This window comes from Podarcis gaigeae, assembly GCF_964106915.1.
Source record: "Podarcis gaigeae genome assembly, chromosome: 14".
Taxonomy (NCBI): domain Eukaryota; kingdom Metazoa; phylum Chordata; class Lepidosauria; order Squamata; family Lacertidae; genus Podarcis; species Podarcis gaigeae.
Window position 1 is genome coordinate 1,093,490 of NC_139690.1, and position 16,067 is coordinate 1,109,556.

At 43.7% G+C, this 16,067-nt stretch overlaps 1 protein-coding gene across 5 annotated transcripts in view; it reads left to right on the top strand.

The window, feature by feature from the left end:
- Positions 1-14,635, top strand: part of CIB2 (calcium and integrin binding family member 2) — a 49,846-nt gene extending 35,211 nt beyond the window's left edge. For 3 of the 5 annotated variants that reach the window (XM_083712264.1, XM_083712262.1, XM_083712265.1), the window contains 3 exons: positions 7,450-7,597; positions 9,166-9,361; positions 13,522-14,635. In XM_083712264.1, coding sequence (XP_083568390.1) covers positions 7,450-7,597; positions 9,166-9,361; positions 13,522-13,543 — 366 coding nt within the window. In that variant the 3' untranslated portion in view covers positions 13,544-14,635. Of the gene's footprint in view, positions 1-7,449; positions 7,598-9,165; positions 11,165-13,521 lie in introns of those variants that run through there. The other 2 variants (XM_083712263.1, XM_083712261.1) reach the window with 1 other exon arrangement.
- Positions 14,636-16,067: the final 1,432 nt, after the last annotated feature.

Below are 16,067 nucleotides of genomic sequence, written 5' to 3' on the forward strand. Positions count from 1 at the left end.
ACATCATATCCATGGCCTTGTAACTTCATATATGCACAGGGTGATCGACCACTCAAGACATTATATACAGGAGTCTAAATTCTTGGGTTCAGTCAACAGACGAGTTAATTTTAACGCTTCACATTTTGAAGGAAGCTTTGGGATGATCAGTTGCCATATGATATATTTGTATGCTCAGTATGGAACAAAGGAAGGTGGAGGGGAGAAAAAGGTACCAATTCATCAGATTGCAAAATGGGAGATCACAGCATACAATATGGAGCCTAGACACTGAGGTCCACCTCCAAGGATCTTCTGGCGGTTCCCTCACTGCAAGAAGTGAGGTTGCAGGGAAGCAGGCAGAAAGCCTTCTTGGTAGTTGCGCCCACCCTGTGGAACAGCCTCCTGTGGAAGGGCAATCCAGTCAGATGGATGGGCTACAAATTGTTGTTGTTGTTGTTGTTGTTATTATTAAGCAAGGTGGTGGTCACCTGCTTAAGCCAGCATGTCATGGAGGTGCTGCTTGTATGAACCTGGGCTTTCACATGGAAGGTGGACTCAGGGTTTCCATGATTTATTGCAGGCTAAAGAAGAGTGTCCTAACTCCTGGCATGATGAATGGCATGGTGCCTGCCACGTGTCCATCCCCATTTGGAAGACAGTGTTTACTTGCATTTCTCAGTATGTCTAGATGAGTCTTCCTGGCTCAGGAACTCAGCCAGTGGCCCACACACTGCTGGGTTCCAGGTGGAGGTTGCAGCCACTTGAAGGTTTTCAGCAGGAGTTCAAGTTCAGGGTCACACCTTGAAGTGGAGCTCAGGTTGGCAACTCACACAAGCAGACATGAGTGTTGCTTCCTCCATCTCACTCCATCAGCTCCTCAGAATCCATGGCATCACCCTCTGAAGGGGAGGAATTTGGCCCAGGAGAGCAGGATGCAGGTGCTCCTGCCTGTATGATCCAAACCTCTGAGTAGCCACTGCATGCATTGGAGCACCCCAATATTCTCCAACTCTTTCAATTTTTTGGGTGGGGGGAATTCCCCCAAATGAATGAAATTGTGGGCATTTTTTCTCTGCACTTCAGTTAAAATTAGGTAGGGTCACCTAAGGGCCAGATAACATTTGTTGGCAGACCGCATGGGGGGGGGGCTGGTATAAGAGTGCAGCCCTGCGGTACGATTTAGGTTCATTACCTGCTTCTGAGTGTCCTTAATTCATCACTTTGCAAACTGCCATCACCGTAACTGGATCCTGTGGCAATATACTCAGTTGTAAGAGAAACCAGTTGGTGGTAATGCAGGGGCGTGGAAAGGAGAGAGAGGCTGCTGAAGTCCTGGTTTGCCCAGGATGTTATGTCTGGGTGCAGATAATAACTCTTCAGACGGCTGCTGCTCACGTTCCAACCTGGGCATGGGGGGAGACAGCAAATGGCTCTGTTCTGCTTTTTGCAATGGAAAGGCATGTCTTACTATTTCGTCCCAGCCTGGCCCATCCTCCTGGTGGACTGGCAGGGGACTTGTGTACAGGGACTGCAAGAAAAGAAATTTGCCTTGTGTGGCCACATTGGCATCACTTTAGAGGAAGCGGTATGGAACATTCTTGGCATGTGCAAGGCATCTCCAGGTAGGGGCTGGGAAATATCCTTCCTAAAACCCAAAAGAGCTGCTCCCGGTCAGTGTAAACAGTGTTGAAGGAGATGGACCAACGGCCTGACTTTGTATAAGGGAGCTTCCTGTGTTGCTGGAACTGGCGCACTGAGTAGATGAGACCAAGAGTGGGTCCAAGGGTCAAGAAGGCAGTTTCTGCCCATGCCGTGGAGGGAAGTGAGGGGCAGATGGGGCTCATCCACCTGGGAAGGGAGCCCATCTAGGAGAAGGAGAGAGAGAGAGAGCACAGGCCAAAGGTCTCCAGTTGAATTCCTAACTTCTCCAGGTAGGACTAGGAGATTTCTTCCTGAAACCTTGGAAAACTGTGGCCATCAGTGCAGACGGGACTGAGATTGATGTGCACACTATCTGAGTCAGCAGAAGGCAGCTTCCCATGATACACTGCTTTTCCAACTTGGGCTGGGATGTAAGCTTTGGTGAGACAGGCTTCACAAAATCCCGGCTCCCCGCTGCCCTCCCTGCCTGCTTTCTCAAGTCCTCTGAACAAACTCCTTCCCAGCCCCTCTACTTGCCAAAACACCCTTTCCCTTCCTGACGTCCTGGGTGGTAGTAAGAGTAGGGATGGGGTTGCCTGGGGAGAATGAAGTCTGTCCCTACCCTGCTGTGCTGAAAAGTTCATCTCCCATGAACCACTGGGCTTTCACCCGGGGCACCTGTGCTGCTAGCAGGCTGCTCCTGGTCCCACCACTTGGGAAGTCTAGAAGGGGAAGCCCTGGGACATGGGTAGGAACCTCAAGCCCCCAGCCTGGAAAAGCTTATCCATTCTTGCAGCTCTACTTTCACGCTTCTTTTCCACCGGTTAACTTAGAGGCTCCAGCCGTCTGACATTTGCAGCTTTACCTGTGCAACTAGTCAGTCAGTCAGTTTTATTGCACATAGCCAGAGGATACTGCAATGTACACAGAATCATTCAACAGTTAAAAGGAAATATGCTGAATTAATACAAAAAACTTAAAACATTTATATTATCAAAACATTACCTACTCTAAACAGAGCTATAAAGGTAAAGGTAAAGGTACCCCTGCCCGTACGGGCCAGTCTTGACAGACTCTGGGGTTGTGCGCCCATCTCACTTAAGAGGCCAGGGGCCAGCGCTGTCCGGAGACACTTCCGGGTCACGTGGCCAGCGTGACAAAGCTGCATCTGGCGAGCCAGAGCTGCACACGGGAACGCCGTTTACCTTCCCGCTGGTAAGCGGTCCCTATTTATCTACTTGCACCCGGAGGTGCTTTTGAACTGCTAGGTTGGCAGGCGCTGGGACCGAGCAGCGGGAGCGCACCCCGCCGCAGGGATTCGAACCGCCGACCTTTCAATCGGCAAGTCCTAGGCGCTGAGGCTTTAACCCATAGCGCCACCTGCGTCCGATCTAAAACAGAGCTATAGAAGTACCTTAATATACAGGTGAAGACTTTGAACAAATTTATAGGCTAAAATCACCACATGTCCACTAATATATTAAAAATAATGTTAATATAGTATGCAATTATATTCGGAGTTTGGTGATAAAGATAGAATATATCTTGATGTAAAGGGACCCCTGACCATTAGGTCCAGTTGTGGTCAACTCTTGGGTTGCAGCACTTATCTCACTTTACTGGCCGAGGGAGCGGCGTACAGCTTCCACGTCATGTGGCCAGCATGACTAAGCCGCTTTTGGCAAACCAGAGCAGCACACAGAAAACGCCATTTACCTTCCCGCTGGAGCGGTCCCTATTTATCTACTTGCACTTTGACGTGCTTTTGAACTGCTAGGTTGGCAGGAGCTGGGACCGAGAAAACGGGAGCTCACCCCATCGCTGGGATTCAAACCGCTGACCTTCTGATTGGCAAGCCCTAGGCTCTGTGGTTTAACCCACAGCATGACCCACATCCCTTTAGCTTGTAGGGTCAAATAAATTGTAGGTAGGGTCAAATAAATTCATCTCCTTTACAGTTGGTGCCTATCTTGGCTATATAATTTGCTCTAATTTTCCTAGCAGCAATTGCAAAGAGTGCTAGAAGCCAGGTCACATACTTAACTATTTCTGCGAGCAGATATAAAATCATGTCAGAGGGGTTCTGGCCAGGGGAGCTTGTCATTATAGGTGCTAAAAAATCATTCTCTTGCTTCATTATATTAGGGGCAGCGCAAGATAAAATGCATAAGGTCCTCTACTTCAGGACATCCCCTAATGCAATCACGTTTGTTTGTTGGTCTGCCTCTGTGTCTCCCATCTCTATAAGCAGAGTTTATTGTATTTAATCATTAACTCTATAAAAGCTTTCCGAAGTTGTACAAAAGTCAGTTCGTTGAAATAAGGTGTTTGTTCATGGGCCTCTCTAAGTTTAAAATATAATGGGGTCATGTGGATGTGTACATAGAGTTTAGGTTGTTTTTAATTGCCACTGCCCTTATGGTTCATTTAAAAATGTTTTTCTGGGAATATAAGGGAAGTCACTGAGAGGTCATATTTGTCCATCAGTTGGGCAGTGTGATGTACCAAGTTTTTAAGGGGTAATCCATTTGAGAGTTCAATCGGGCATTTTTTTGGTAGCCTAGCCTTGTCCATCTGTTGAATTCTAAACCAGTAGCAGAGGATTCTTTTATTTATTTGGCTCTCTTTGCTCAACATGCGAGTTTCCAACCTGACCATGGCAGATTGCATGTCTCTGGGTAAACCTAAAAGGACTCTTAAAAATAATTCTGTGCGGGTTCCAAACCAGAGACCTTTGAGGTACCCCAAACCTCTGTACCATATAAAATCTGGGCCATTGATTTGGAAGCTGGGTTAACCAGATTTCCACCTTTACAAACAGCAAATTTAAAAATAGCTTTTGCTGATTTAAAGGCTTGCAAATTTAATATTGGAGAGCTTTATATTCCAAGATGCTGTTTCTGAATAAACCAATCCCAGATATTTAAACGTATTTACTTAGTTTATGATGTGTTCATCCAGGTGCCAAACATGCTTTTTAGGGTGCTTCCCAAATACAATGACCTGCGTCTTATTGCAGTTTATAGATAAAGCATTCCTTGTGCAATATGGACTTAATTTCGCAAGCAGCCGTCTCAGGCCTACCTGGGTTCTAGATACAAGTACTAGGTCATCAGCATACATTAAGACTGAGAATTTTTGGTCAAGAATTGTGACAGGGGCAAACTGTAGGCCCTCCAGTTCTTTAACCATGTCATTAATATAAAAATTAAACAAGAAAGGTACCAAAATGCATCCCTGTTTGACTCCAGTAATGGTCTTAATTCTAGTAGTAAGATGGCTGTCCAGATCCACCTTTACTTGTATTGATGTGTCAGTATATAATGTTTTGATGAGAAATAATAGATGATGGTCTATATTTGTCTTTTCTAATTTCTGCCGCAATGCATGTCTAGGAACCGTATCGAAAGCTGACTTTAGATCGATAAAAGCAACATATAGTTTTTGCTTCAAATTATGGATGTATTTACATAGCAGAAAGCACTGGTCCAATGTGGATTTCCCTCTTTGGAAACCTGCCTGGGCTTCAGATATCACCTTATTTGTATCTGCCCATTCTTCCAGTCTCCCAAGAAGGAGCCTGGCATATAGTTTAGAGGCTACATCTAACAAACTAATGGGTCTATAATTGGCAGGATTTTTCTTATCACCCTTTTTATATATTGGGGCAATTATACTCAGTTTCCACCCTTCCACCTGAGCTGTTAATGTATGGAAACAGTTTTGCAAAAATGGGTGACCAGAAATCCGGTCTTATCTTATAGATCTCCATTGGGACCATGTCTTCTCCTGGAGCTTTATTGGCTAGTTGGCTTATGATTAGCCTCTTAATCTGATTGGGTGTGACGTCTGGCCATTCTGGCAGTTCTAATAACTGAGTATAGTAAACTTGTGAGGATGAGTCAGAGCGGGGGCTGTATATTCCTGTAAAATATGTCACCCAATCCTTTCCTTGAACAGATACTTCTAACGAGTAGCCCAGCCCATTTGTGCCTTGGGCAACAAGATGCCAAAATTTTTGTGAGTTCTTTTGAAGTGCTGCATCTCCCAATGCTTTCCACTGTTGCTCATAATATATTTGTTTCTTGTTTTTAAGTAATAATTTATATTTGTATCATAATTGGGCTACCAATTATCTTGCTTGTAGAGCAAGATTGTGCTTGTCATGTTTTAACTTCAATTTTCTAAGATAGGCATTTTTTGCTATTCTGACATTCCTTATCAAACCAAGTCTGTCTTTGAAACTTTTTGTTTTTTACTCACTAGCTGTGGACATCAGTGGGCGCATTTGGTTGATTATGTTCTAATAAAGTCTGATTATGTTTCCTGTTTCTAACAACATTTTCCCCTTTAATAAAGCAAATTCATGAAATCCAGGATCTGAATTATTTTTTCTTGGACCTGTGCATTCCATTTTAACCTCCTGTTTCCAAGTATCAGATATTCTGTTTCATCCAATAATTTAGGAAAGGCAGGAGAAACGAATGATGTCAGAGATAACTCAAGTAGAAAGTGGTCACTTTCAGCTCTGGGAATTATCCTAAAGGTGTCTCAGTCAATTGGCACATTATTGGATGTTAGGATATAATCTATGGTGCTAGTAAAGCCTCTGGGGGAGATAAAAGTAAAATAACCCTTGATTTACAGTTAAAGGGGGAGGCGAGCCACTGTTCTGTTATCATGTTTGGATTGTATGTCTGATTTGGCAAAAACTCCCCTGGAAAGGCTGATTTATGGAGCAAGTGGCTGGGAAAATTAATGAGCAGACGCTTAGACTTTATTTCATCGGAACTGTCAAAATGGCGCCTGCCGCTCGAATAGGACTTTTGGATCAGTGTGAAAGTCCACACAGAAACATAATAATGCTTGCTTCAACTCGCCTGTGGAAACAACTCAGAGGTTATTAAGAAGAAAAATGATAACAACAAGAAGATTGGAAGATGGGACTTGTGAACATTAAAGCAGCAGAAATATGAGATGATTGGACCCTTACTGAACTCAAAGCATGGGTACCCCCAACAAAAATTTAAAAAATTCGGCAAAATACTTGGATTTTATGATATGTATTGGTATAATTCGGATTAACTAATGTGATATGATTGGATTGTTAAATGGAAAACTTAATAAAAAATATTTTTTTAAAAAAGTAAAATAACCCTCTTGATCCCCTTGACCATGCCCATTGCATAACAAAAGGTTATGCTTAATTATAAGTTCACAAAGATATTTCCCAGTGTGGTTAGAGGTGGTGTCCATTGCTGCCCTCTGACAGATGTCTGGTTTCTCCTCCAAGTTTAGTCCAGATAATATTGCATTTTGTGGGGAAACAAGGCCAATCCGGGCATTGAAGTCGCCTCCCAAGACAAGACAAGGGTTGGGAGACAGAGAGTCTATACTTTCAAGTAGTTGGGAGCAACTAGTCATTCCTCAGGAGCTGAAAAGCACCAATGATTTGCAGGAGCTTGAGAAAAACTCAGCGTTGAAATGGACTTTTTACCAGTGATCTCTTGTGGGGATTCAGAGTTCTTACTTATAATTGGGATTTTGTATTAGGTTGTACACAGTGTTTTTCCCCTAGAAAAATAGGTCCCGGTACTCAGCATGAAGTTGTAACCGTAAGTGCCGCACTTTTTAACAACAAAAAAGAGGTGCTGGTACTGCGTACCCTTGAGTGCCCCCTGGGAAAAAAGCCCTGGTTGTACACTTGTTTTGGGTCATACAGAGAGACTTTTAAAGGAGTGTTTCAGCTAAAGTGCTGCCTTTTGGGGTTTCTTTTTAAAAGAGAAGCAAATCTGCAAGTTGCTCATGCATTCTGTCTGTCTGCAGGAGAACCCCTTCCGGGAGAGGATTGTCCACTCCTTTTCTGACGATGACGAGGGGAGCCTCAGCTTCAATGACTTTGTTGACATGTTCTCTGTACTCAGCGAAACGGCCCCTCGAGAGCTCAAAGCAATCTACGCCTTCAAGGTCTATGGTAAGGAGAGGAATTGGCATTGGGTTAGAACATTGACCAGAAGGGAAGGGAATTTTGTTTTGGTCATTTCAGATTTATATTTAATAAAATTTATACACTGCTTAATTGTAAATAAAAATGTAATAAATAAATAAGTGATAAATTAGAAACAGATTAAAACACACAACAAAGTTCTACATATCAGCGTAGGCTTGTCTACTCAAAAAGATTTTAGCAGGCGCAGAAAGAGTTCAGTGAAGGCTGAGGTGAATAGACAGGGAGTTCCAAAGTATAGGTTCTGCCACACTAAGATACAGATTTTTTTACAATGCGGAATGAATATTATGCGACACCTCTGGCAGTTCTACAGATTGAAGCAGCTGAAGGGGCATATGTGAAGTAAGGTGATCTCATGGGTAAACTGCATGGCAGGGGTTGGACTAGATGACCCTCAAGGGTCCCTTCCAACTCTATGATTCCCTCAGCTTCCTGGGGGTGCTGTGTAGTTGGAAATGGTGCATTCACTCTTGCCTTATGGAACAACTGCATTTTTTTTTAAAAAAATAAAACCTTGGGCTTCTGAGAAGCAACATTCTCAGAAGCATATAATTGATTTAGTATAACAACTGCTTTTAAATTTCACCAAAGCGTTTTTTGGGTGGGGTGGGGGCCCAATATTTTAAAAAAAACGCTTTCTGATTTATTTTCTTTATTTCAGAATGACCTACCAGATGCCAGAGCTTTTGCAAATAATTCCACACTGACTGTTTTACTGACAATTACCCAACATGCTAAATGACATTCTGCAGCTCTATAATTAAATAGGGCTGATGCTAATCCTGCTTCTTGGGCCAAAGACAATAAAACAAATCAATACAATGGCCTTTTAATTGCCATTCTCTTATGCATTTGCAAGATTAATCGGCAAGCACCTGGTGTAGAGCAGCCAACACCTGCCGAATTCGCCCCCTTGGCCTGCTGTTTTGTAAAGTGGAACTGGGGAGGACTGTATGGTCACTTAATGGTTACTTGGAAAAGTCGCCCCTGTAGCTCTAAACTCTGTGGAACCCGTGCTGTAAAGCCTTCTGACCTGAGCCTTCCCCAAGCAGATGAGGAGCCGTGAACAGGGGCAGGAAGCAGGTGAAGTCATGGTCTCTCCTCAGCTCTGAACTGTGGCCACAGCCACAACATACATTGAATGCACATGGCTTCCTCCAGGCATCCTGGGAGCAGTAGCTGTGAGGGGGCAAACTATGGTTCCCAAGCCCATGTGCTTTAAATTTGATTTGAATTATGATCTGGATGTGACCCATGAATCGTGATGGCTAAGAGTGGGACCTTCATGCCCACTTCTCAATTCCAGTTGCTGGGGGACAAACAGTCCCCATTGGTGGGATTTTCAGAGGTATCTGGTTGGCAGGATTCTGGATGAATGGTTCAGTCCAGCAGAGCTCTTCTGATATTCCTGACTGAGATAACGTTCACACATCCTTTAGTCACCTGCCATCCAGGGGTTCCCTTTGGGCTTACGGTGTCCTTGGAGAAGAGGCATATCGACCACCTGTTTTCTCCCATCTTTGCTTGCCCAGATTTTAACACAGACAACTTCATTTGTAAATCTGATCTGGAAAAAACCCTCAACAATTTGACAAAAGAAGAGCTGACAGAGGAAGAGGTGAGCCTGGTCTGCGAAAAAGTGATCGACGAAGCGGATATGGACGGTGATGGCAAGCTTGGATTTTCTGATTTTGAAAACATGATTTCCAAAGCACCCGATTTCCTCAGGTACATGTGTAAGCATTTGCAATGCTCCCAGAATTGATTGACTTCCCCTCACCCCCCCGTTTCCATTCCCCCCTTTATTCTTTTTGCATATAACTATTTTTCTTCACTTAATTTCAATTTCATTTTCACATCCTAATTTTACCTTTAGTTCATAAATGCTACAACAATCCTGCTAATGTTTCAACATTTTTACAGTGTTCTCTAAAATACTCTATAATTTTCCCCCATTCTTGATTAAATTTTCCTTCATCTTGGTGCCTGATCTTCACGGTTAATTTTGCCATTTCGGCATAGTCTATCATCTTAGTCTTCCATTCTTCTTTCATTGGGACGTCCTCTTCTTTCCACTTCTGGGCAAGTAGCATTCTGGAAGCTGTGGTTGCCTACATAAATAGTCTCTTTTGCTTCTATGGCACTTCATCTCCTAATATTTTGAAACATTTTTTTCATTTCATTGTATATCATTTCCCAGAAGCCTTTTACCTTTTTGCATGTCCACCACATATGAAAAAACGTACCTTCTTTTTCTTTACATTTCCAGCATAAAGTTAGATGAGTTTTTATACATCTTAGCAAGTTTTACAGGTGTTAAATACCATCTATACATCATTTTCATATAGTTTTCTTTTAGCAAACTACATGCCGTGAATTTTAAATTTTCTTTCCACAGCTTTCCCCATGATTCAAATGGGAGCTGGCTTTCCTTTCAGGATGGGATGAGGGCATTGCTTCTGTAGTGTTGTTTGCAGATGTGTGGAGAGGAGGAGCAGAGCATAAAGGAAGGTGCAGTCAGGATCCTGAAGATACTGGGTTGTAGCCAATGTAGCGCCAAGTTAAAATCACTTAGCAGTTGTACTTACTGTGTCGGTGAAATGCTTTGCACCAGTGGAATGTAGCTGAGCAAGAGAACACCTACCGTAAGCAAGTTGCTGGCAATTTTGTGGTGCTATAGATCATGAAAAGGGTTGTTCAATGGGTTTAACCTAATGCAACGGCTGTACTGAATTCCTCTTTGCACAACATTAACACTCACCCATCTGCTAGTGTTCTTGCACGAGTGGACACAGAATGGTGGCTACAGACCATTGGCTGCATTCTGCCCCACAACACTCTTGAGACAGGAAAAGGATAAAGCCACCGCTCAGATATCTCCAGACGGAACTTGCAAGTTCCTTTGAAGATAGGGTTCTCCTCCTGCGAGGTGAAGGTAAGAAATCCAGGAATTTAGCATCACTGCAATGGGGCAGCAGCACATGCACATGCCTGCGCACACCCACACCCACCCACTAGACAGGACTGCCCAAGAGGTAGTAGCAAAAGACCGGAGTTTGGGTTCGTTCTTATTTGGGATTTGCTTAATGGGGGAATGCAATTACAGGTATAACAGGATTCAGAGTTTCAGCACAGCCTTTCCCCAAACAGTTCCTACTGCTTAAGTGGTGTATTGGGTTGGAAAAAATTAATTAAATTAGGATTGATGAATCAAATGCTGTGGTTCAAATACCACCTTCTCTCCCTTTTTGGAACTGAAATAGTCAGCATTACCGGAACAGATACTTATTTTAGGCATTACGTAACATACATTGAATATACACTAAAAACAGAAAGATATTCATATAAAATAAAAGTTAAAGATTCTAACTGTATGATTAAACAGAACCACCAATTGGATTATGATACTTTTTTAAAAAAAGAAGAAAGCTCCCTTGTATATTTGATTTGACTTGCTTTTAAGTGGTAACAACTAGGCTCATTACTAAACAAGAAAGTTGTAGCACATCTCCGTTGATAAATTTTAACTTATTTCACAATTATAAAAAGATGAAACCATTGCATTACATGCAAGAATGTTGGTTTGACGACATAAGGATCCACACTCGCCATTGAACTTTGGAACATCAGATAATTCCTGTAAATGGCAGGGTGAAGAGTTCTAGATTGGCCTCCTCTGTGTGCAGAGACATTTGGGGTACATGGATTCAATCCTGCGAGCCTCCTGCCAACCCTCTTCTGCACTTTAAAGAGGTGCTGTCCAAACACCTGCTGACGCCACCCCCCAGCTGCTTGTGAAATGTAGGCCTTCTGGCACAGGGGCTCTGGGTCGCAATCTGGACAGATAGCTTGACTAGGCAGAGTTGATCAAATCATTCTAAACACACTTTTAAAGCACATGCTCTCTCCCAAAGAATCCTGGGAACTGTAGCTTGTTAAGGATGCTGGGAATTGTAACCCAGTGAGGGGTAAACTACACCTCCCAAGAATCTTTCTCTGTGGTGGGGGAGCCGTGTTAAATGTGCTATGAATGTATTTTGTGGATATGTTGGTCTTTTGCATCCAAAATATTGGACTGGCCTTTATAATCCCTCCCCCCTAAGTGCACGCTATCTCTGAGAATGACAGCAATCCCAGAGGGTTTTAAATTACTCCATAAAAGAGGAAGAGTTGGCGCCAGAGGAACCCAGTATCTTTGAGTTACTGTCCTGCTGCTTCTGTATTTTGTTACTTTCATTACTCCTTGTAATATTAATCAGCTTCATCTCAGTACATCTGGGCTGCCTTTGTTTATACTGCACAGGGAACTTACCAGATCACGATTGCCTCTCTGTTCCAAGTTCTTACGTGCATATTTTCGAAAGGATTTCACTCTTTGAAATCTTTTTTGTTTTTCTTTTGTTTGCAAAAGCAGATATGCATAGAAGTGCTGGAGGGATCTGGGAAGTCATCTAGTTCACCCCCAACCCAGCTCAATGCAGGAAATCCAGATTTTGGCCATATCCACAGTGGACAACAGGTCACAGGAAATATAAAACAACAATGAAACAATTGGTTCGTCTAGCTCCGTATGACCTACCCAGACTGGCAGCAGTTCTCCAAGGTTTCAGATGGGAGAGGTTTAAAGTCCGGGGATTGAACCTGAGACCTTCTGCAAGCAAAGCAGATGCTGCACCCCTGGAGCTGCAGCCCTTCCCTCTAAGCGTGGAAGAGGAAAACTAAAAAAACTCCAATGACAACCCATCCCTCTGCTCTAATAGCTGGCCAGGACAGAGGAAATTGTCTGTGCTGGACAGAGTCCAGAAGTAGGAATAAGTTGTAAATGACTGAGGCAGTGGCTGGTTCAGAAAATTTGATCCCTGTAGGTTTATTTCACTTTTAAAAAATGTTATCATTTTGAGGCTGCTTGTATTTTAATGGACCCATTAGCACTCAGAGCTGGCCATGGCTTAAGTGTTCTGTTCTACAAGACTGGTTACATTTCGCACAGGAAATTGTTTTATAAATCATTGTGGAAGCTAAAACTCTTTTTTATTTTTTAAAAAACAGATCTGTATGGATTGGTACAGGTGGTGCAGCAATAGCTTCAACAGAGACCGTCAGTGCCTTGCCCGGGGTTATCTGAGCCCCTGATAGCAACCTGGCTTGATTACTGCATTGCATGGCTATGTGGTTGCCCTTGGAAGCTATTTTTGCTACTGCAGAAAGTGGCACAGCCAAGTTACTGACTGACACCTGCTCCTCTGATAATGCCAAGGTTGCAGGTTCAATTCCCACCTGGTACAGCTAGGGTTGGGCTAGATGATCCTCGGGGTCCCTTCCAACTCTAGAATTCTAGAATTCTGTGAACCACCCTCAGACCTCCAGGTATAGCGTGGTATATAAATTCAAACAACAACAGAATTCTATGGTTCTATGATCTTTACCAGTCTCCGGTTTGCTTTCATGTACAGTGGTACCTCGGGTTACATACGCTTCAGGCTACATACACTTCAGGTTAAGAACTTTGCTTCAGGATGAGAACAGAAATTATGCTCTGGTGGCGCGGCGGCAGCAGGAGGCCCCATTAGCTAAAGTGGTGCTTCAGGTTAAGAACAGTTTCAGGTTAAGTACGGACCTCCGGAACGAATTAAGTACTTAACCCAAGGTACCACTGTACAATTCAAGGCGCTGTTTGCCCAGGGGTGTTGCAAGTATTTGAAGGGGAGGCTCCAAGATGTGAGCCCACTGTTCAGATATTTGTGACAAAATATTTAATCCACTACACACACACCTGAGTTTTGTCTGTACTTCATTTATTTACTGCATTTATATCTCACCTTTGTCAGCTCTTCCAAAGTGATGCTTCTGCTCTGCTGTTACCTTGAATCTTGTTTATGTCTCTGCAGCACCTTCCATATACGAATCTGAAAATGTTGGGCTGAGCTGCTGGGAATAATTTGACGCCTGTCCTGCCTCTCTGAATCTCAAGCACTGCATGTGTTTGCAGGGGGAGGGGGCCTACATGTCAGCCTCCTCCTCTGAATTCTGTAACAGAGGAGTGAACAAATCTCAGAGTTTCACAGTAACGAAGAGAAGAAGCTGTTTCTCTGGAATGAACCTGTGGAGACATTTGGCTCCCCCCACCTTCACCGTTGGCCAGTGATGTGGCAGGCAGATGAAATGTTGTGGGGTGGCCACATTGTTTTAACCAGACCAGATGCTGCTCGGTGTGTCTCCCTGCAATTTTTATATTTGTAAAGATTTGATATTGTTGTCCCTCCAAGCAAAAAGGAAAGAACGATCTAGCAGAGACTCCCAGAAGGTAATGGATAAACATAAAAACCGGCCTTACAGGAGATGTCTCCACTGTTGCGTAGCACCGTCTGTCCGGAGTTGTCACCTGACACAGATGGATGTGGCTGCATCCGTGATCATGGAAGATGGGTGTCCGTGCCCAGGGAGCCACTGGGCTGGCTTTAGGTGCTTAAGCAACCAGTATTGTATGGATGCTCACATCCTGAAGAAACTTGAAACATTTATCTTTTTTTTTAAAGTAATATATTAGCAAACAATTCTTCTTCAAATGGACTCTTTTTGAATCATCTTGCTGGCATCCAATGAGGGTCTCATTTAGTTTCATATTCATTTCAATAATTCTGACATATTGCAAAACAACAACAACCACACACACAAGATGAAGCCAAGAATATACTCATGAAAAAGTAAAGAGGAAGTACATCACCAAGAATAAGGACATCTCCTGCTTTTTAAAGAAAGCCAGCTATGCAATCTTCCTCCTCAAATGCATGGCAGCAACCCCTGACTCTTGGCTCTCATACCCTCTCTACAAAACCAGCTTCCTTCCTTTTCTTTTCATGCCCAGTCTTGGCTGAAAACTGGGGCAGGATGACAATCACACATGTACAATAACTGTTCTCTAACAGTCTTATAGAAGGGCTCTGATACATATTTGTGGCTTCTGTATCCAAGTTGTCCATGATTAAACTACTCCTGATTTTATTCTTCTTGGTGGTTTTTTGGCCTGGTATAACGAGAATGATTTCTGAAATTAGTTCTGGAATAGGAGCTTTAATATTCATTCATTGCATTTATATCCCACATTTTTTATCCAAGTTGCTCAAGGTAGCGTAGATGGTACTTTCCCTCCTCATTTATTCCCCACAACAACCCTGTGAGGTAGGTTAGGCAGAGAGGTAGTGACTGGCCCAAGGTTACCCAATGCGTTTTGTGGCTGAGTGGAGATTTGAACCCTGGTCTTAGTCCAACACTTTAACCACTGCACCACACTGCCATGTGTGTTAAGCAGCATTTTATTAGGTTCCTTTGCATTGTTCCCACCCTTTGTGTTACTGATGCATGTCTTGCTAAAACACTGCACAAAAAGCACTCCACAATGGCTCTGCTCTGCCTCTACCGTCAAAGGCATATGCATCTGAATACCAGCTGCTGTGGATTATACAAATCATCACACCAAATCAGGTGTACAAATCACACTACAATTGCTTGTAGATATGCTTCTGTGGGTTTTAAAAAAATCATTGTCTGCATGTGCATTGGTGATGTGGACGGGGTAGGATTTTAAAAAGGACTGAATTCACTCTGAATTCTGAAGAGAAACTTGTCCAAAAGGGATGGAGGAGGATCAATGCATCCATTCTGCTCTGGAAAGAAGACCAGGTAATTCAGAACTCCCAAACCAGGGGAGGCCTCTCTGGACAGAGGGCCAGGGCATCTATTACCATTTCACATGTGACCAGCAAGTTCTCTCTTGCTATCATGACACCGTCCCATCGCATTGTGAATTTTCATGCTTTCTCCTAATGGCTGCTAGAGACAGGGGGCAAAGAACCTTGCCACAGCATGTGGGAATTAACCAGGAGACAGGCAGGCAGAAGGTCCCAGATTCAATCCTTGGCATCTTTTCTGATGATCTTCCTGAGGGGAGAAGTGACGGCTGCCCACAAGAAAACATTTCATCCAACGTAGGAAGTTGCCTTATATGGAGTCACACCATCATCCCAGGATTCCAGACATGGCTGCCTCCTAGCAAAGGCAGTTTTAGGGTAGTGCGACCACTTCTGCTACACTGGGCACACTGCCATGGGGGGGGGGGGACTACAACAATGATGTCAAACTGAGCATGAGAGGCGGGGGAGGGGACCAAATATTAGCATTGCAGAGGGCACTGCTGAAACTTGCGAGGCCAAAGTCTCCACAGCTCCCAGCCCTTCCTGGAGGCGCCAGGGGTTGAACCTGGAGCCGTCTGCATGTAAAGCAGATGTTCTGTCATTGAGCTGCAGATGGAGCCCCAAGATGGGGAAGGGAAGACTTCAGAAACAGAGCAAGGAGGACCGAGTGCACTCAGGGACCATGAAATACTAATTGAAAATATTACAGAGGGGCAGGATGAGAAACTGGGGAGGAGGGCGGG